General features: G+C 45.0%; 1 protein-coding gene across 4 annotated transcripts in view; it reads left to right on the top strand.

Moving 5' to 3' along the window:
• The window catches only part of MFN1 (mitofusin 1), a 61,146-nt gene that overhangs the window by 29,865 nt on the left and 8,553 nt on the right, over positions 1–22,728 (top strand). For all 4 annotated transcript variants that reach the window (XM_075938022.1, XM_075938020.1, XM_075938019.1 and 1 more), the window contains exons 10-13: positions 2,273–2,394; positions 5,432–5,558; positions 18,495–18,599; positions 21,760–21,862. In XM_075938022.1, coding sequence (XP_075794137.1) covers positions 2,273–2,394; positions 5,432–5,558; positions 18,495–18,599; positions 21,760–21,862 — 457 coding nt within the window. The remainder of the gene's footprint in view (positions 1–2,272; positions 2,395–5,431; positions 5,559–18,494; positions 18,600–21,759; positions 21,863–22,728) is intronic.

Here is a 22,728-nt window from a genome sequence, read left to right on the forward strand (position 1 = left end):
ATCTATTTTGAATAGAGCCAAATGTAGAGTCAAATATCTATGAGCAAGGCTGTAGGCCTTATGTGTAGAATGGTGGGGATTACCGTATTTTCCGGCGTATAGGGCGACTGGGTGTATAAGACGACCCCCTATCTTTTTAATTAAAAGATAGGGTTTCATCTTATACCCCAGCGCCCCTCCGCCTCCTTTGCTCCCGGTGTCCCTGGTCTGCTGGAGATGGTCCCCAGCAGACCAGAGGCACCGGGAGCAAAGCCGCCAGGAGCGCCTGGGCTGCCCCCCCCCCCTCCCGCCGGAGCCCCTCCGCGGCTTTGAAAGCCTCGGGGGAAGCCGGCGGCGGGGCATCCCAGGCGCGCATGGGCTGCCCCCCCGCCGGAGCCCCTCCGCGGCTTTGAAAGCCTCGGGGGAAGCCGGCGGGGGGGCATCCCAGGCGCGCATGGGCTGCCCCCCCGCCGGCTTCCCCCGAGGCTTTCAAAGCCGCGGAGGGGCTCCGGCGGGGGGGCAGCCCATGCGCGCCTGGGATGCCCCCCCCGCCGGCTTCCCCCGAGGCTTTCAAAGCCGCGGAGGGGCTCCGGCGGCGGGGCAGCCCATGCGCGCCTGGGATGCCCCGCCGCCGGCTTCCCCCGAGGCTTTCAAAGCCGCGGAGGGGCTCCGGCGGCGGGGCATCCGGCGTACAAGACGACCCCCGATTTTTGGGGGATGTTTTTTAACATCAGAGGTCGTCTTGTACGCCGGAATATACGGTATGTCCTGTGAGAAACAGTGACTTTGAAAAGGGGAGGTCATAATGGATAATAAGCTGAACATGAGTGCACTGGTGTTTGGGAGACACACAAAGAGGGTAATAACAAATAAGAGCAGGGACTAAGGATGTTAAGGACTGGTCAACTATCCGATAAGCAGTCAGTCGACTTGCTGATTCACCTCTTCTGCCCCCCCCCCCCCCCTTGCTGCCTCTCAGATAGAGGCAGCAAAGGAGGGGGGGGAGGGACTACTTCAAAGTGGCGGTGCCGCACAGCTGTGTCTGGGATCAGCTGTGTGGCGCTGCCCCTTTGAAACACCGAGGCTACTCAACTAGTAAAATAGTCAATAGTTAAACATCTTTAGCAGGGACATTAAGTCTGTGTTTGGCACTAGAGTGACCACCATTGGAATACAGTGTCCAGTTCTGGGGTCGACAATTCAAGAATGTTGCTGAATTGGAGAGGGTTCATATAAGAGATACAAGAATGATTAAGGACTGGAAAACATGCCTTCTAGTTAGGACCTCCAGTCTATTAATCTGTGTAGTATAACACAGAGATTGCTATGGAGCGACTTGTTGCAGTTTATAAGAAACTACTTAGAGAACAAAAAATTGAAGTATAATATGAAGTGGCTGAAAGTTGAAGCTAGATTGGATTCAAACTGAAAATCAAGATACAATTGTTTAGTATGGAGGGTGGTTAACCATTGGGACACTTGCTCATGATTGTGGTGGATTCTCCATCACTGCCAGTTTTTAAATCAAGATCAAGTTTTTTTCTAAAATTCACACAAGTTCAGACAGAAATTTAATACCAGAAACTTAAGTGTCCTGAGTAGAGCAGGAGATTAAATTACATAACCACAGTGGTCCTTTCTGGCCTACCATTTCAGTACCATTAGATTTAACACATGACTGTTCTGCAGGATGGGAAAATATTTTAAAGAACCCTTGCCAGCTGTTGCATTTTCAAGTTATTACTTGTTTTGGAATGCCCCCGTGCTTGGCCAAATTGTGTATTTGTCTGTTAGGCATGCCCTTATCAATGTAAGCTTGCAATTGTGCAAAATCTTGTTGGGGTAAAAACAGTTAAACCCTGAAACTTTCAAAAAAAAGTTAATCTGACAATTAAAACCACTACAAACTTTAATGCTGTAAAAATCAGTGCTAAACATTCAGAACTGCTAAAAGATAGTGTGAAAATTTTTTGACATGATTATACCATTGAGGAAAATAACAGATTCATCTTCATAGTTGTACATCAGATTTTGTTTTTATGGTATTTCTTTTATGCTATTAATTTACAAAAACAATTCACATTACTGTGGATAGATATGAAGATACAGTCTTGCTGCTATAGAGCCATTTGAATTTTCAGTTCTGTCTCTTTGATTTTTGTACACTTGCTCTTTTCTTTATTTTCCTTTGGGTTTAAGTTTGATAATAGCAGCAAGTGCTTTCTGACATTGAAATTCCTGAAAGTGTTGGTATGGAATTACAGTAATGTGTTGTGGCTTGGGCCCCTCGCAGGAGTGTATCTCGCAGTCAGCCGTGAAAACCAAGTTTGAACAGCACACTATCAGAGCTAAACAGATAATAGATACTGTGAAAAACATAATGGACGCCATAAATGTGGCAGCAGCAGAAAAAAGGTAGGAGTCTTTTTTGTTTTTGATATATCCAGATTATATATATAGAGAGAATCATTTCAATTGCATTAATTTCCCTGTACTAATCCAGACTTCTAAAGTTCACTTGTCCCTATTGACAAGAGGTGGATCAGTTTTAATACTGCTCACTCGCACCATTTCCTCATTCATTTGCTTTCTGTGTGGAGAAACAAAACAGAGCTTTGGGGTGTGGCCAAGAATCACCACATTCATGTTGTCACTTTATTAACAGATTCTGAAGGTAGCTAGTTGATCCCATGGGCTTGTTTTGAGTCTCCATTTTAGAACCGTAAGAAGTCTTTCTTGTTGTAACCACCATTTTAGAAGTAATATGAGGCCCATCTTGTGTATAATGTACTGCAGAGGTCGGCAGCCTTTCAGAAGTGGCGGACTGAGATTTAACTTATTCACAGATCTGTGTGCCTGGGAAAGAGGGGTGAGGGGAGGCAAAGGCAGGCTGGGCACGGTGACCTTATTTTGTGAACCAGCTGCAGCTAGGGAGAACGGTTTAATTTAAATTAAGAAACAGAATAAACATTTTAACTCATATTTAAAATGAAATTTGATAAACTAAGTGAAACCTTTTGTGATGGACATATTTTAAAGTTTTCTTTAGTTATGGCAGGGTTAGGGAACCTTTTTTGGGTCGGGGTTGCTGACTCACAGAAAAATCAGTTGGGGCCCACCCAAGTCAGAAGCAAAAAAACTCCTCCAAAAACCCGCAGCGTTCGTTGATGTTGCCCCAGCTGAGACACCTCACTCCTCTGGTGCCCCAGCCTCATGGAGTTAGGGGAAGGGAAGCAGGGAGACTGAGGTTCAGGGTTTCCCATAGACCAGATTTAGTTTTCTGGGGTTCTGGAGTTAGTGGATTGTATCGACTGCCTTAGGCTATGGGGTAGGCACAAAAATGAGGGGTACAGTGTGCAAGACAGGGCTGCCAGCAGATAGGATAGGATGGGGTGCAGGATCTGGGAGGGAGGTGGGGTGCAGAAGGGGGAGAAGTTGCAAGGTCTGGGGGGGGCATAGAGTGCAGAAGCAGGCTGTGGGTGTCTGGCCAGGTGGAGGGAGCAGGAGCAAGGGAGGGTGCAGTTTGTGGCCAGGAGAGAGGGTGCTGGAGCAACGTGGATGAAGGAGCAGGGTGGGGTGTCTGGCCAAGAGAGAGGGTGCAGGAATAAGGGAGGATATTGGAGGGTTGCTGGGTCTTCAGGGGAGGGAGGGAGGAGATTGTGGGGGTCTGGGCATGAGGGGGAGACCTTATCTGGCTTCATGCCCCCTTGCAGCAATGGCTGCAACCACACTCTCTTGCCCACCCCGGAGGGAGGCCCCACTGCCAGGGTCCATGTGGTCCAGGCCTGGACCTAGAGGCCCTGCTGCCACTGTGGCCTGGGGCCAGCCCTGGAGGCCCCACTGCTGTGACCCACATAGTGCAGGGGTTAGCCCTGGAAGCCGGCGATGCTGCTGCTGCTGTCACCAGACCACACGGCTGTGGCAGCAGCACCTCTGGGGTGCCAGCCCCAGACCGCATGACCACAATAGTGGTGCCTCAGTCCTGGATGAGGCACTGCTGAGGAGTCTCACCCCCCAGCGCTGCCTCTTCTCACTGCAGCCTAACTTGCTGCAGGGAGGAGGGAGTGCTCTCCAGCAGCTGTGCAGGGGAGGAGGGATGGGGATGTACTCCCTCCTGTGTGCTGCTGAAAATCGGCTTTAGTGCCGTAAGTGGCGCACGTGCCATAGATTGTTGACCCCCGATGTACTGTAAAGGGAAGAGTGAATGATCAGGAGAGTGTGTAGGAAAGTGAGGACAACCAGGCAGCTTGCATATAATTAAAATATCACTTTATATGGGTGGAGCTCATGTGAGCAACATGGTCTGTTACCTTTGCCCAGGTAAATTTCATTTCTCTTGGTTTATTTAATACTTTTGCAGTTGTAATGATTTTTTTTTCTTTGTGACAAGTCTCAATACTCTTTGTACTTTGAGTAACAATCTCTAACTGTCCTTGATGCCTGGTCTTTTCTTACCTTCGGTTCGCATGCTGTTATTTATTAACCTCTTCAGTTTACTTCCTTTCTATCTGTTGTCCTCCATAATGTACCCTCCAGTGGCCTACACAATCCCCTACCAAATCTCATACCCTTCCTAAATGTACCAGCTTCTGTTAGTTGTGTATTTATATCCCTAATCTGCTACATTTTGTTAGCTCTTAGTTTAATTCTAAGTATGCCATTCTTGAAGTCCTCTTGAATCTGTTGCTTTGTTCTCTAAATCTGTCCATCAAAACCTATCCTCTGCCCCTCTGGATCATTTGAATCTGCATGTAGTATAGCCACTGGCTGTTCATCTTGTGAAATTTCTGCCTTTAAACCATCCTCATGTGAGCTATGGCCCCATCACTTCTTGAGAGAGTATTGTGTGATGAGGTTTTGGTATTTTTATTTTTCATGGTCTTCAAGATGAGAGAGTTTAATTGTTAAGCAGCAATCAAATGGTGCTAGTGAGCAGTAATAGGCAGTCTGGTCAGTGTGATGAGGTTTTGGTATTTTTATTTTTCATGGTCTTCAAGATGAGAGAGTTTAATTGTTAAGCAGCAATCAAATGGTGCTAGTGAGCAGTAATAGGCAGTCTGGTCAGAGGAATTATCTCTACAAATTAGTGGAGACAAGTCTTTAGGGAGCAAGTTTCACAATCAAGATTTCTTTCCTACCTCCTTTCTTTTTCTTTAGTAATTGTTCATACCACATTTGGTACCCCAATTCCAAACATGCTCTTGGTAACAGAAATTGTGTATCAAAAGCTAATTTTAATTAGTTACATAAAGAAATAGCTGTAATCTTACTTGCATTGTCCTATTTGTCAGAATGCTTATATCAGTTGATAGCTTTGTCGGCCTAACATGACTTCTGGATTCTTCTGACAGTAATAAACCCTCTTTTATTAATTGTTCATTCTGGATTTATTATACTTCTTTGTATTCTAGGAGAACTACTACTGATGGTGATTTTTTTTCTGCTACTTTAGAGTTAATTCCATGGAAAAGCGAGAAGACCAGAAAGATAGGTTGGAATTTATTCGAAACCAGCTGAACATTTTAACAGAGGATATTAAGAAAAAAATCAAACAGGTTACCGAGGAAGTAGAGAACAAGGTGGGTTGTATATGAAGAGCAAATGTCTTAGATCCAGATAAGGAATTTGCATATTTTCCATTTTTAAATTCACAGTTTGGTGGCTGACCCTGGTTTTCTTTGAGTAGTGTCCCTTTGGGTGCTCCTGTTCAGATGTATGTGCATCCCATGCAGACATCCTTATATGTTCTTATGCGTCACCCTGAGACTATATAGGGCTGAACAGGTGAACTGCCCTCAGTTCCTTGGCCTAGGAGAGCCACTTAGCTTGTCCTTCTTCACTGTGCCTCATCCAATTAAAATTGTTTTCTTAGTCTAATTTAGTGAATTTATTAGTGAAAGGGGTGCCTCTTTCCCCCTCTTCTCTCTGGGGAGGCTTTCCTTCCCTTGGGAGGGTATACCTATCTCACTAGGTTTCAAATTTTGCTTTACTTGCTAGGAGGCCATCCCAGTTAGCAATGGCCATTCCAAGTGTGTTTGGTGCCTAGGAGAGTCTCACAATTTCTGTGGAATATAACTTCTGTTCAACTCTTAGATTCAGAGCAAGAAAGAATTAGGAGATGAAGCTCTTTGTCTTGCTTTTGAACCATATTTGGAAAACCCCTTGTACTTTTGTCTCTGGGCAGATCTAGTGCCCATTTGACTTCGACTCAACACCCCATAGAAAGGGAGGGCTCCAGAGACCTCCAGAGGAGGTTTGCTCCTTAAAAGATTTTGGTCTCCCACCAGGTCAGTAGTCTCTCTGCCTGATACCGTGGACCTCTCTGCCTGATACCGTGGACCTCTCTGCCTGTTCCCATAGAGGCTAGTTTCCTTCAGTACTGCCAGGGCTGGGAAGACCCTAGACTGTCCTGTGAGCATTCACTGTTCTGAGTGAGCCTGGAATAGTGTTCCTCCAGAAACAACTTCACCACTAGCACACACACATCCCTCAAGAAATCTTCTAATACCATGTAAATCAAAACATCCACCCCTGTTGGCCTTGTCAACAGGGCAATATAAGTCCTTTGTACCATCCACTTTTAGAGACCATCATGTTGGTTCTGACACTCTCTATTCAGTATATGAAATACTTATCTGTGACAAAGAATCAGAATTTCTGCTAATCAAGGACGCTGATTTTCTCTTGATACCAAAACTTGCTTAGTCTCTGCATGCTCATCTATAAGTGATATCACCAGCATTTTCAGCTGTGACTCTTCCACCAGCTTTCAGTACTGAGCTCTCCTAACCTATCTTTATAGGAACTTTTTTCTATGATAGTCTCAGAGATGAGGATACCCAGGGAAAACATTACAAGTGGCGTGGACAAATTTAAATAGCACTGCCCCACTTGTATGGATAATCTAAATGGTTATAATGAGATCCTGGGCTGTTGACTGATGGCAGTTTTCTAAGTCTGGGCTTGGAGCCTAGCTGTCTTCTTTGGGTAGTGTCCCTATGGACCCTATGTCAGATCATCCCTGGTGCCGCAGATCGGAGTTTTCACGAGCAGTGGTCAGCTGGACCGTGCATGCATGGCATGCGCCTCACACCATTTGCGCCTTTTGATCTCTTGCGTGTCCGGCTCCTGCCAGATCCTGCTTCACCACCCCAGGTTTCAGATGGAGCAAGACCTCTCTCCTCAACGACTCTAGTCAGAGAAGGAATTTTGCTTTACATAGGTCAGTCAGTTTTTCGTTATTAGTCATCATATAACTAATTACTTAGTTATATAAAAACTTTGTTACTTTGTTATATTAAAAAAACCCCCAAAAAACAGGTTTTTCCGTGTAAATTGTTCTTTTAAAAAATAATACATAAATCAACAGAAAAGAAAAAGGCAAAAGAGAACACAAAAGTCAGTCTGATTATCCACTATCAAGGCAGTGGCGACTGGCTCCTTAATCATGCGGGTTCACCTGGGTTTAAAAAGTGCCACATGCCAAGAGCCCATGCCTGTCTCCAACAGCCATGCAGACTGTATTAAATCTCTGGGTTAATCTCACGTGCCTCAAAAATGCACACACTGTGCAAAATTTACAGCGAGAGCACAGCACGATAGAGAAAATCAGGCTCAGGATGTTCTTATTTGATAAAGCCCTGCCAGCCCTCAGATTCAAACTCACCGAGGACAGAGAAACGGAGAGCTTCTCCTCCTATAGCTGCTCCCATTCATAAAAGAGCTTCACCAGCCTGTTCTCTACCACCAGTCTCCACAAGTAGAATAATTACTGGGGAGAAGTCGGGAACATCTGGCACCGCGAAACCGCGGTTTAAAATGGCCTCAGAGCTGAAAATTCGGCACAGAACATCTGCAGCACTGGTAGCTACGGCACCGGCAAGATGCATGGCACTGCCAACCTTGGCACCCTGAGCTGTGGCACTGTTTTCATCAATAACATTAGGACTGGGTATAACAATCCAGTCCGCACCAGACCAATCGGTCCAGACATCGGCTCTACACACCACACTCTACAAACACTGGCACCGAGTATGCATCAACCATGCCAGAAATACACCACCTTATCACTTCCTCCATCCTCAAGGAGTTCTTTTAGATCATTCCACTCTCCAACTCTTTCTCCTCATGCTTACCGTTTTGTACACAGATTGAGTGCCAGTTCACCAAGATACCACTCTCCCAACAGATGAGAATACCGACACTATAGCCATTCACACCGCTACAGTTATCTCTCATTGGTCATCACGCTATTACCATCTTAGAAGTGGGTGCCATCCATCCTGCTGCCAGGAACACCCACACGAGGATACCCACCCTCTCCTGCACCGCATGGTCCAGAGCCTATAACATCTTCTTCGAAACCCCAACCAGTACATCAGTATTCTGAACCCGGGGAGGGACAGATTTCTGAGATGGAGGAACAACAGCCAGATGTCTCGCCAACAGATCAGTCCTCCTCATCTCCGGATGAGGCAATTATCCCTGGTGACAAATCACTACTGGATGACCTCAAACAACTTCAGGATCTTTTTAAGAGGGTGGCTGCCAGCTAAGAAATACGGCTCTGAGGTCCTAGAGAAACACCATTGTCATCTTAAAAATCTTCAGCCCTGTCAGTGCACAAAAATAGCCCTCCCAGTAGATGAGGCTATTATGGAGGCTGCTGATGAGATATGGCAGACTCTGGCATCAATAATGCCAACTAACAATTGGGCGGATAAAAAGTATTTTTACCACTCAAAGGCACAGAATTTCTCTTCTCCCACCCGCAACCAAATTCTTTAGTGGTGGGTGCAGTTCAGCAGAGGTCAAAGCTTCTGCAATATAAGAATAATTCAGCGGATAAGGAGAGTAAACACCTGGACATCTTCGGGTGTAAGATGTACTCGTCATCAACCCTGCTCCTTAGAATAGCTAATTATGCAGCGTTACACTCCAACCATAATTTCGATAATTATACTAAACTTACTTCTCTCATTGAGCACTTACCAGATTCGAAAAGACTGATACTGAAAGCAGTTGTACAAGAGGGATATGCTTCATCAAGAACCTCTCTCCAGATAGCCCTGGAAATAGTTGACCCAGCAGCCCGGGCCATGGCAACTTCCATGGTCATGAGAAGAGCTTCCTGGCTTCAGGCTGCCGCAGTTCCTCGTGAACTGCAGACGAAAGTGGAAGACCTCCTGTTCAATTAAAAAAAAATTATTGTTAGGGAAGACAGACAAGGTTTTACATTCCAGTAAGGATTCAAGAACCACCCTTTGTACCTAGGGTATGTACACCCCACTGTATCAATGTAGATGATACATACCATGTCAACGCTACCTAGGCTTTTCATATTCCAGATATCAGCAAAGGGGATTTGATCAATCCAGATCAAGGCAGTAACCACAGAAGCAATGATCTCAACCAAACAAACAACCGTAACCCCAGCCAGCACATGAACAAACAACAGGTTTGACTTCCAGATGGAGGGCTTGCAAGACCTTCCCTTATTCGGTCACCATGCTCAGTCTACTCCAATCTTCCATCATCCACTGAGACCATCATAAGATGCTGCCATCACATAAGGGCTGCCATCACATCAGATTGCTGGGTCCTAGAGATTGTCTCGTCAGGCTACACCATACCCTTCCTAACACTATTCACCATCCCTGTCCCTTTTCAGGCATCCTTCTCACAAGGATCTACTCAAAACGGAAATCCTCTGTCTCTTAGACATCGGAGCAGTAGCGAAGGTGTCAGAAGAGTTCAAGGGCAGGGGTTTCTATTCCCACTACTTTCTCACAACAAAAAAGACAGTGGATAGAGACCTAGCCTACAGCTTCACAAATTGAATCGATACCTACGGAAGCAACACTTCAAGATGATGACCCTAGCATCCATCATTCCAGCATTGGAACAAGGAGATTGGTTCATGACCCACAACCTGCAGGACACCTACTTTCATATTACCATACATCTGGCACACAGACGGTTTCTATGTTTTTTTGTGGTTGGATTGGAGCATTATCAGCACCGCATCCTGCCCTTCAGCCTGTCATCGGCGTCCAGAGTGTTTTCCAAGACACTCGCTGTCGCAGCAGCATACCTACGTCGCCAGTGAATTATGATTTTTTCCTTATCTGGGCAACTGCCTAATAAAAGGGCCATCAGAGACTGACGCTCTATACATGATATCCATAACCAGACACCCGTTCTATTTTTTTAAGCCTCATTCTCAACGAACAGAAGTCAATGCTTCTACCTGCAAAAACCTTAGAGTTCCTTGGAGCCCATCTAGATTCAACCACAGCAAAGGTGTACCTATCAGTGCAATGATTCTGAGCAATCCAAGACCTCGTTTTTACCCTCACAAACAGCCTCAGTGTGTCAGTACTTACCTGTCTTCAGCTCAGGGGACATATGGCAGCTACAACTTACATGGTTGCTCCTGCGAGGCTTTACTTCCGCTGTCTTTAACTTTGGCTTGCCTCCATTTACTCTCACAGGAAACAGGACGTACGGAGACAAGTGTCCCTACCTACCGATGTCATAACGTCTCTGAAGTGGTGAACCGAGCCAAACAATTTACTGGCAGGCATCCCATTCCACCGGGACCAACGTACCACACTGATTACTACCGATGCCTCCCTCATGGCATATGGGGAGCTTGTATGGGAGACATATCTGTACAAGGTCTATGGATGACCGAGAAATCTACATTGCACATCAACATATTGGAACTCGGCAGTGGCAAATGCATGCAAACATTTTCTGCCGCACATCCGAGGAACCCTAGTGAGGATCCTTAACGACAATATCTCCACAATGTATTATATAAATCGACAGGAGCGTTCTCGCTCCCTGTGGGCTGAGGCAATTCGACTATGGAACTGGTGCATCCGCAGTGTGATTACTGTGACAGCTTCCTATTTACCAGGAGTCAACAATGTGTTCGCGGACTCACTCACCAGACATTTTGCACCAGACCACAAATGGGAGCTCCACTGACACATCCTCCAGCCATTTTTCGATCACTGGGATCGTCCACACATAGACCTCTTCGCCTCATATGAGAATACAAAATGCCAGCAGTATTGTTCCAGGGCTAGAATAGGTCACGGATCTCTAGGGGATGCCTTTCTCCTCCACTGGGGGAAGGGGCCCTCTTATGCTTTTCCTCTTACACCAATCATTCCCAGAGTTGCGCTGTCTCTGTTGATCTTCGAGAACAGTTATTCTTGTAGCCCCATTCTGGGCACAACAAATGTGATTTCCCTACCTTTATCAGCTGTCTCCGCAATCACCTTATTACCGTCCCATGTATCCCCATCTCCGAACCCAGAAACGGGACTCTAATTCATCCTCAACCCCATACTTTACAGTTGACAGCCTGGCTTATAATTGGTTCCAAGAAGATGAATTCTAATGTTTGGATAAAGTAAGAAATGTTTTATTGCATACTAGGAAGCAATCTACTGTATCCACTTACCTACAAAAGTGGTACAGATTCTTATCTTGGTGCACTGCCAAGAAACTGGACCCAGGTACTACACCTTTGCACACCATCTTGGACTACATCCTACAATTAAAAGAAACAGGGTTTGCTCTAGCATGTTTGAATGTACATCTAGCAGGGATCACCGCATTCCATAGCTCAGTGGATGGTTCTTTAGTATTTGCACATCTTACCACAAGGAAGTTCCTCAGAGGTCTCCAACTTGTATCCTCCATGAAGGTTGCCACTAGCTGCGTGGAACTTGGAGCTAGTTTTAGACACTCTAACCTGTGCTCCCTTCAAACCAGTAGCAACTGCTCCTTTCTCAATGATGATGCTTAAAGTTACATTCCTGCTAACCATCACCTCGGCCCACAGAGTTGGGGAGAGAGCTGCCCTAATGGCAATTCCACCATATACCATCTTCAGCAAGGATAAAGTCATGCCATGTCCACACCCATCCTTCTTCCCAAAGGCTTGTTCAAACTTCCATATAAACGAGCCAGTCATACTCCCATCTTTCTACCCCAAGCCACGTCGGAGTGCTCGCGAGGCCATGCTTCATTCACTAGATGTACGAAGATCACTTGCATTCTACTTGGAGAGAACTCAAACCTTCTGCAAGCCAGACCACCTGCTAATCTCACTTGCAGAATGTGGCAGAGGTCAACCTATCTCATCACAATGAATCTCAAACCTTATTATTACTTGCATTAAAAAGTTGCTGTGCTATACACAACAAACTACTACCAGAGACACTGAAAGCTCATTCTACGGGGCTGTGGCACCCGCTACGGCTTTCCTTCATAGAGTTCGTCTTAAAGATATTTGTATAGCAGCTACGTTTGTTAGTCTCTAAGGAGCTAAAGGACTGTTGTTCAAGGTTTTTTTTTTAATTTTAAACAATAATTGTACAGCATTATCTCCCAAACACACAAACAGACTTGTTTGTCTTAGTGATTGGCTGAACAAGTAGGACGACTGAATGGACTTGTAGGCACTAAAATTTTACATTGTTGTATTTTGGAGTGCAGTTCTATATAAAAATTCTACATTTGTAAGTTGCTCCTTCGGGACTAAGAAATTGCACTGCAGTGCTTGTATGAAGTGAATTGAAATACTGTAGTATGGTTTTTTTTTTTTTTTTTTTTTTTTTACAGCATAGATATCTATTAAATATATAAAGTAAGTACTGCACACTTTTTATTTGGTCTTAATTAAAATCAATGTGCAGTAAAACTCCATTGGTCTGGCATCCAATGCTCTAGCACTCATGATGGTCCGGCACCATCGGGAACCTGGAAGTGCTCCGGGCAGCTGGACAATTGGAGCTGCTCTGTGCCCGGCTTTCCCCAATTCAGCCGCTGCTGAAACTGACCAGCAGCTGAATCGGGGAAGCCAGGGGCAGAGCAGCAGGGGTGCTGCTGGGTTGGTCCCACAGCGCTGAGGGGCGGCGCTACGGGACCAACCTGTCAGCACCCCAGCTGCTCTGTCCCAGGCGTCCCCGATTCAGCCACAGCTGAAACAGACCAGCAGCTGATTCCGGGAAGCCCGGGGCAGAGCAGCTGTGCTCCGGGCTTCCTGGAGTCGGCCGTTGGTCTGTTTCAGCAGCAGCTGATTTGGACGCCCGGGGCAGAGCAGCTGGGGTGCTGCCGGGTTGGTCCTGCAGCGCCGAGGGGCGGCGCTACGGGACCAACCCGGAAGCACCCCAGCTGCTCTGCCCCGGGTGTCCTGATTCAGCCGCTTCTGAAACTAACCAGTGGCTGATTCTGATCAGCCTCTGGTCAGTTTCAGCAGCAGTTGAATTGGGGACGCCCGGGGCAGAGCAGCTGGGGTGCTGCCAGGCTGGTCCCGTAGCGCCGCCCCTTGGCACTGCGGGACCAATCCGGCAGCACCCCAGCTGCTCTGCCTCGGGCGTCCCCAAGACCAGCTGGGGTGCTGCTGGGTTGGTCTCGCAGCGCTGAGGTTTGGTGCTACTGGACGAACCTGGCAGCACCCTAGCAGGCGTCCCAGATTCAGCTGCTGCTGAAACTGACCAGCAGCGACTGAATCAGGAACGCCTGGGGCAGAGCTGAACTATCGAAGGGGGGCTATGAGGGGTCTGGGGTGGCATCCACCCCACCCCACCCCACCCCAGACCCTTCATAGCCCCCTCTTCCGATAGTCCGGCATATTTGATAATCCGGCACCCCCTGGGTCCTAAAGGTGCTGGATTATTGGAAGTTTACTGTATTTGAAAATTTAGAAACCATATAAAAACTACAATAAAAACTGATTAATCACAATTAATTTTTTTTTAATTGACAGCCCTTGTCTGAAGTTGGTTTTAGAGAACATGGACAAGTCCCTCTGTAGTCTCCAAGAATTCTTAGAAAGAACCACAGGTCCCTGAGGAAAAGAACCACAAATTCCTCTGATTCACATGCACAGGCAACTTCATTATCAAAGCCCAGTTTTGACAAGGTGGTCGAGGGTTCATCTGTTCCCCACTCGGTAATGGAAATGCGTTCCCATTTTTGACAATCAGGGGAGCAAATTATACAGACAGATGAGTTTGGGAGATTTACATCAGGCTATCCCATGCAGTTTACATACTGCCCCCCCTTCCCATCTCCTCTTTGGGGGTCTCTTCGTATGAGCTCTTACTAAGTCAAGAAATAAGACTCCTTTTTTGTATATGGCTGACACAGTCTGTCCCTGCTCAGAACAAAGGGAAGGATTTCTACACGAGGTATTTTCTCATGTCAAAGAAAAAGGGGGGGGATGAGACTGATTTTTAGATCTGAGACTTCTAAGCAAGTTTGTAAATTTGAGACTTTGGAATGATGACTGTCAACAATAATTTCTTCATTAGTCTCTTAATCTCATGGGATTGGTTTTCAGCCCTCATTCTAAAAGATGGATATTTCAGTATTGCGATACGTGTGTCTCACTGAATGTATTTGCGTTTCTTGATCAGCCAATATCACTTCCAGTATTGGATGTTTCCTGTTGGACTGTCCTCAGCTTCAAGTATGTCCTCAAATTTTATTGGTGATGGTCTCAAATTTTCATCAGGATGCCATTGTAGTATTCCCAGACTCCTATGATTAGCTATTCAAGGGTTCATCTCTGATGAAGTGCTGTCATCTGTCCAGAAAGCCATGTCTTTGTTTCTACAATTAGGACTCCAGCTCCCCAATTGAGAAGTCCTCTGTGAACTCCACATAGGCCACCAGAGCCTATGTTCCCCTGGACAGATTCATAATCCTGTCAGACCTTATCAGAACAGTTCAAATGAGCTTTCAAACCTTAGTGAAGTGAACTGTCTTCAGCTCCTGAGTCCCATGATAGCATGTGCTGTGTCACAGATCAAGTAAGGTTACACCTTTATTGCTTTGAGGGGTGGCTCAGGACAGTCTGCTGATCAAGGAGGCACAGCTTAATCTGACACATTTCTATTCCCTGTTAGGTGAAAGATTCCTTAAGCTAGTGGAAAGAAAACTGCGGTTTTGGCACCGGCATTCCATTTCTTCAGGTGATGCCAGTGATCATAGTAATGGCAGGTGCATCGCTGCTGAGATCGGGGTGTATCTTGATGTTGCTACAATGCAAGACCTATCACCTCAAGAGATTAGTCTGCACATGAACCTGTTAGGCGTTTCTGACTCCTTTCATTCTATCTCCATTTTCTACCTCCTCTTGGAGGGAGGTCTGTCGTGATGGACAATGTAACCTACAGGTTTTATATCATCTAGCAAGGCTGAATAAGATAACACTCTGTGTGTATTCATAAAGTTAGGAAATTGGGCATAGTTCATCACATTCCCATCTCAGCAATGTACCTTCATGACATGTGAAACACCACCAGCCAGTGTCCTCAACAGACATTTCTCTCAGAATTAAGAATGGGAATTGAACCCATGAACACAGGATGATATATTTCAAACATGGGGACATCCAGAAGCTGACCTATTTGCAAACAGGGGTTATTGTCTGACTTGTTCAAGAGGGGATGTAGACCTCCATTCCTTGGGAGACACATTACTATGGTGTTGGAAGAAAGGCTTGTACTGCAGGTTTCCTTCAATGCCTGTGAGTAGGACGAAGCTGGGATTATCCTAATAGTCCCAACATGTCTGAGAGAGGCATGGTACTCTTACCTGTTTTGATCTCCTTCTCTAGCAATCAGTTTTCTGTGTGCCCCTCATCTCTTGCAAGATGCTGGCAAGTGTTTTATCGCAACCTGGAAGTTCTAAGCCACTGGGTGTAGATCCTTGATGGCTCTCAGGGATAGCCTTCTCTATTCTGTAAAGGTATAGTAGAGGTGCTAAACAGCAGAAAAGAATCTGCTCATAGTATTTATCATCAGAAGCGGAAAAAAATTAGCTATTAGTGAGAACCAGCAATGTGCACCTGAATCTTCCTCATTTTTGCTTATCCTGGATTACCTGTTCAAAGTGTTGTATCAGATTGTATGATCAAAGTTAATTTGGCTGTGAAATCAGCCTTTTTTTCTTTACTGAAAAGATTATCAGTGTTTTCTCACAGTATAACTGTATGGTTCATTAAAGGACTGTGGGAACTTTTTCCTCAAGTAAAAGCCCTGACTCCAGTTCAAGATCTTAATCTAGTTTTCGGAGGTCTCACGAAGTCTCTTCCAATTTGCATCAGTGGAGACCTATTCCTTTCTGAACCATGAAGATGAACTGTTTTTAATAGCCGTTATGTTAGTTTGAAAAGTTGGAGAAATCAGGGCTTTGATAGTGGATCCTCCTTTTATTGTATTCTTCAAGGACAAGTTTTCCCTATGCCCATGCTCTAAATTCTTACCTAAGGTGTCACTCGAGTTTCATCTGAAACAAATTCCACTTAACTCTCCACCAGCGTAACTCAGGACATGTAGCTTCTGCCCATACCTTAGCGCTTGTATCCACTATGGCAGCCGTGACCAAGCCGTGGCTCATGAACCGCATGCGGCTCACGAAGCCTCTCCCCCCACGGCTCCTAAGCCACCCCTGCATCCCTGGGCAGTCCTCCCCCAACTTTGCCCTGGCTCTTCACACTGGATCCGCTGATATCTTGGCTCTTTGCCCGGAGTGGGTTGGCCACCCCTGAGCTATGGGGTGGATTGATTGCTGCAGCATCAACCAGTGGTCAATTTAGCACGTCTAGTAAAGACCCACTAAATCGATTGCCAACCACTTTCCTGTTGACTCGGTACTCCAGCAGAATGAGATGAGTAAGCTGAATCAATGAGTGTGTGTGTTTTGACCCCCCTGCAGTAAGTCGATCTAAGCTATGTCGATTTGAGTTACGCTATTAACTCAAATTGTGTTGCTTAAATCGACCTGTCCTTGTAGTGTAAACCTGTTCTTAGACATCAGATGAACACTGGTCTTCTATCTAGGTAGGAAACCCATCTCTATTGTGGACAGATCTAAAGGATCCACTGTTTCTATCCAAAAGCTATTGATGATTTCAGGGTTTCTTCTCAATGCTGCCAATACTCAACTTCCCGCATAGGGTATTCGCCCACTGTACAAGGTCATAATCAGTGTTGATGACCCCACTTAAGGATATTTCAGTAATTGAGATTTCCACAGCTACTACATTGTCTTCAATATATGCTTTCCCCAAACAACGTCCCTTGGTCTGTGCCGCTAGATCTGATGCAGCAGTTAACAGTGCACTTCTATCTTCAGTTTTGGACTCAGCTCCAAAGTCACCTGAAATGGAACACTGATCGGGGAAACTACTTGAAGGAGGAAAAGTTACTCACCCTGTACAATAATTGTAGCTCTTCAAGATGTATCTCTTTCCCCTCTGCTTTGGAGTTTCCTTTGTGGGACTTTACGGTAGAGAAGGAACTGATGGTGGTTCACCTGTGCAGTCCTATGTAGCCTCAGCATGTCTAAACCCTGCCTCTGCTGCCATGCTCCCTGTGGTAGTGCGGCTACACTGCTACATTTATGCACACTCAGTGGAAGAGAGCTAGTATAAGTACATGTGTGCATGCAGGGGAATCACAGGCATAGCTTTTAATGTAGTGTAGCTTCTCCACAATGTGTTGTCCACGTGTCTTCCATAACCTTCCTACTTTTCTGTTACTGTGGAGTCCTATGTCAACAGGATGCTGTTTCAGTGAAGGAACTGAAAGTAAGTTTCACTCAGTTCACCTTTGCCTTATGGCACCTGACAGCTGAAGACAATGTCCCAATTAGGGATTTAAGTGACTAGTCGACTATCTGATAAGCATATGCTTATCGGGTAGTTGAGTAGTGACCTGACTAGTTGCTCCCCCCGCTTGTTGCCTCTGTCAGAGAGAGGCAGCAAGGAGAGAGAGCAGGAGCTGGTGCAGGTGGGGAGGGTAGGGGAAGTAGAGGTGCAGTGGGAAAATGGCACGAGCGGGGACTAAAGCAACTGTTGTGCCTCTTCCTTCGAAATGGGAGGTGAGTGGGGACTGCTTGAGTCCCTGCTGCTCTTCTGCCTTTTAAATGTAGTAAGAACCACGGGTGGCTCTTACTGCATTTAAAAAGGCAGAAGAGCAGCAGCGATAGCAAGAGCCCCAGTTCCTCCCCCCACTTATCGATTAATCAAATAGTCAATGGAAATTCTGTCAGCTACTCGATTAGTTGATTAATCAAAATGTAACATCCCTAGTCCCAATTGGCCACTACTATTGACATAGACTCTGATTTCCCATGCATGGGGCAGAAGTGCATCACAAGTGGAATACATGTGGACAGTGCATTTCAAAGGATGACATTTACTGTAGGGGAGGGTAAGTAGTTAAGGTCAGAGACTACTGTTGGTGACCCCCTATTCTATATGAGAATTAGATAATTCATGAAGTTTTTACTGTGAAGAGGGATTTTAACAGCAGATTGCTAACTGTTTTGCATTTTTTGATTAATCATCAGAATGGGCAAAATGTTTTTAACCTGAATCTAGTTGTTGCAGTTAACATTTTAATAATTTCCTCCTTTGCACTGTTTTTTTTTTTTAAACTGAAAAATCTTCTATTGCCGTGTCTACATTTTAACATTTTCAGGTTTCTTCTGCAATGACCGATGAGATTTGTCGACTCTCTGTTTTGGTTGATGAATTTTATTCTGATTTTCACCCTTCTTCACAAGTTTTGAAGTTGTATAAAAGTGTAAGTTGTACATGAGTAGTTTGATTAATATAATTTTTGTCATTCACCTTGGCTCCTTGTTCTACCTTTTAGTATGTCAGTTTTAATAATTCATGAACTATATACTCCTGAGGGCATTCTATTTCACTTTACAATACAGAATTTGTGCAGAACTAATGTTCTGCACAAATTTTAATTTTTCTCCACAGAATTGGTGCTGCTGGACTCTGCTAGGGGCTGCTGGACCTAGCAGAGCCTGACTCTCTATCTTGTAAATGTTGCATTGCACAGTGGTGCAGAATTCCAACATAGTAAAAGCTAGTACCAGGAGCTTGTGTCTGTGCTGGGGTGGGGTAGAGGAGCAATCTGTGGCTAGGCTCTGGAGAGTGGTAGGGAGTGTGGGTAACTGGGCTGGGGGTGACGCCTTACAGTTGGGCTCTGGAGTGTAGGGGGTGTGGATGTCTGGGCTGGGTTGGAAGGAGTTAAGGGCTGCAAATGTTAGGAGGGGCAGAAGTATTCCAAAATGTGTCCAGGTGGCATATGTGACATACCCAGACAAAAGCATAACAGGAACTGGCTTGTCATAAGATTTTCTTTAACTCTATAACTAGGGAACTTTTTTTGTTGTCTGTATAGTTACATACATACTTGCTGATAGGTATTTGAAATAAATTATCCAAATACTTAAAGCTGATATGATTATATTGTGGTGTTTTGACAAATAAAATGTCTGAATTTTACAGAATTTTAAATTTTTTGGCACAGATTTCTCCCAGGAGTAACAGTATAATGCTTTGTGTAGGCGGTGTTCTTCCTTAGGAGATTTGCTCTCCCTATTTCTGCTATTAAATTACAGTAACTACAGATGATGGGGAGAAAGTTGCAAAAGATTTTGAAATTGATTCCATTTCAGCATTTTGAAGGGGGATTTTTTTTTAACTGAAATGTTTATCAGAATGGTCACTGACATTTTTAATTACTGTTTGGTGTATATTTACTGGGTTTTGGTACATGAAACATTTTACTAACAACTTTAAGAATACTTTTTGTAATTGAATTTTTTATCCGAAGTCCTGCATTCACTGACGTAAACATGACGTGGACACTTTCATTTTTGAAAAGGCCAGGTTTTGTTGATGGAATTTCTACCAACACTATCTTTTTAAAAAGAGCATGAGTCTTGTACTCAGGCCATGGTCATGCTTCCATTGAACTGCATGTTGAAATGTCCATTGACTTCGATAGTGCAGGATCAGTCTCCTGTTGAGCAAATAATCTACACTTCTTGGATTGAATGAGCACTCTACCTACCATCACTGCTCCCAGGGCATTTATACTTTAATGTCCTCCGTTGAACTTGGTTTATCTTTGTTCAGGCCAGTGAGCAGGTTGCTGTCAGACCAAGACAATTCTGACTTTGCAGAGCAATATAGTAGCACTGTGCTCCCTGAAATAGATGTATTGAAAACTGAAACATGTTTTATAGCTGCCTTCTTAATGATTGCAATGCTACAGAGATCAACCTCTTTTATAATTCTAGTTAGTTTACAATGAGAACTTGCGTGCGTGGTCCTTCTCCATGCTGTGCAGATCATCTGTGCAACGCTTGCCTCGGGCTCCTTGCGGCGCTGCCCCTTTGAAATGCTGTGGTGGCACTGCCCCTTTGAAATGTGCAGTGCTGCCCCTTTGAAACGCGGAGACCCCAGCTGACCCCAGGCTCCATGTGGTGTTGCTGCTTTGAAATGCCGCCACAGCATTTCAAAGGGGCAGCACTGCACAGAGCCTGGGATCAGCTGTGCGGTGCTGCCCCTTTGAAATGTCACCATGATGTTTCAGGGTGGTAGCGCCGCATGGACCCAGGGTCAGCTGGGGAGTCCCCAGCTGATCCCAGACTCTGTGCAGCACTTCCCCCTTTGGCATGCTGCGGCAGCGTTTTAAGGGGGCAGCGCCGCCCTATCGACTAATCCAATAGTTGATGCAAAAAATGCAGACTGTTTGATTAGTGAATTACACTAAACTTAACATCCTTAGTGTAGACAATGACTCTCTCCACATGATTTATTCTGCCCTAATCCCAGCACAAACCAGCAGACTTTGCACCAAAAAGCTCTGTATTAAAAGTGAGGTCAACTGCAATCCTCAGGCTCCTGATAATTTGGGGAAACTTTAGCTGTATGGGCATCTATTAAGCATCACACACACACATTTCACAGGTATTAAAGAAAATTTGCAGAAATTTTGAGCAAATTGTGGAGAATTTCATCCTATTCTTTAAAGGATTAGAGGGAAATATTGTCTGTCAATCTGAGATTTTCAGCTTAGGGAAGAGGAGACGAGGGGGAGATATGACAGAGGTTTATAAAATCGTAACTGGTGGAGAAAGTGAAAAAGGTAAAGTTTATTTACTTGTTCTTGTAGTGTAAGCACTAGAGGTCACCAAATTAATAGGTAGCAGGTTTAAAACAAACAAGCAAAAGGAAGAATTTCTTCATGCAATGCGCGGTCAACCTGTGGAACTCCTTGCTAGAGGACATTGTGAAGAGCAGGACTTTAACAGAATTCAAAAACTAGATGCATTCATAAAGGACTAGCCAATTAGCCCATCATAAGATGGGATTTTCAGGTCTCTCCTCCATGTCAGTCTTCTCTCCTGAGCCTCCAGTCTCTCGCTCTGTGTCCCTCTCTCTTTATATCTCTCTCCTCCTCCTACTGCCTCCCCCCCCCCCCCTCAGCTCTCCTCCGCTCCTGCCTCTCACTCGGGGGACCACAGAGCCCAAACGGTTGCTTGCACCACTTGCTCTCACGTGGCCGCCCAGCTGAGTTGCATAGAACTCAGCTGAGCACCAAGGCGGGAGGCGAAGGACATGACTCAGGCAACAGCACTGCCCAGAGGGAACAGCCAGCATTTCAGTGTTAGTCACAGACTTTGGGCTACTATTCATAAAGGATGGGTCCGTCAATGCTTATTAGCCAGGATGGTAGGAATGGCGTCCCTAGTCTTTTTGTCAGAGTCTGGGAATGGGTGACAGACGAGGGATACCTTATGAGATCTTATGCTCTTCTTCTCCCCACCATGGATAACAATACGATCAAGGATTATAGGAATTTCTTGAGTTCACCACACCTCAAAATTGTTCTAACGTAGCTGGTTTGCTGACATGTTTTCTTCATGAAACATTAGGAGCTCAACAAGCACATAGAAGATGGTTTGGGAAGGATTCTGGCCGACCGTTGCTCCACTGAAGTCAATCAGTCTATGCATCAATCACAGCAGGAAATGATTGGTAATATTTACAGAGTAACATTACTTTTGCACAGATATGAGTCTGAACATGGGCATGCTCCAGCTGAATCCCAAAAGGACTTTGTTTGCTTACAGTTGTTGCTTGTATGGGGCAACCTGAAGAAGTCCCAGTCATAGCTCACCCGCTAAGCACTGATCACATGAATATTGGAGAAGTATTTTCCCTCCAACAGTGTTTAATCCAAGTAAATTCATGCTTTTATTTTTTCCTCTAGCTAATTGCATACCCTGACTGGGTTTTAATCTGATAACTCTTTACAGCTCCAAGTTCCTGGGCACCCGTCCTTTCCCATTGGGGATTTGGGAGATTTGGTAGGAGTAATTATCCCAAGTTGAAGAAGCTGTGAAATATAGAGATTTAGTGTTTTTGTTTTTGTTTTTTGCATGAGGTCCCACACTCAGTTAGTGGTAGAGCTGAAATTAGAACACAGGGCTTCCCAAGTCATGCTAGATTACTACCTTTCTTTCCGTCCTGTGTCTTTTTAACCTGTGTATAGCTAGCTTAAGGGAGGGAACTATAAGTAAAATAACTCAAATTAGCAATGGTTGTGTTAAAATATAAACAGTGCCTTGATTGTCAGATATTACTGCAATGGAACCCTTACCTTAGTTCCCTCCCTGCAAACTAGGATTCTATCCTGAAGTTCACATTTTGGTGTGGTTTCCTTTCTGTACTCTTTTGTCCTTTATGGTAATAATTCAGGATTCTTTTTTTAAATGCCTCTGTCCCTGCAGTCTGAACTGAGTCCTAGTTTCATTACTAGGGCATGAGAAAATATATGAAGGAAATATATGAAGCCTTTACTGACTTATTCCTGAGATCTTGAGAAGCCCCCTCTTCCTTAT

Source organism: Pelodiscus sinensis, chromosome 10 (genome assembly GCF_049634645.1).
Source record: "Pelodiscus sinensis isolate JC-2024 chromosome 10, ASM4963464v1, whole genome shotgun sequence".
Lineage (NCBI taxonomy): Eukaryota > Metazoa > Chordata > Testudines > Trionychidae > Pelodiscus > Pelodiscus sinensis.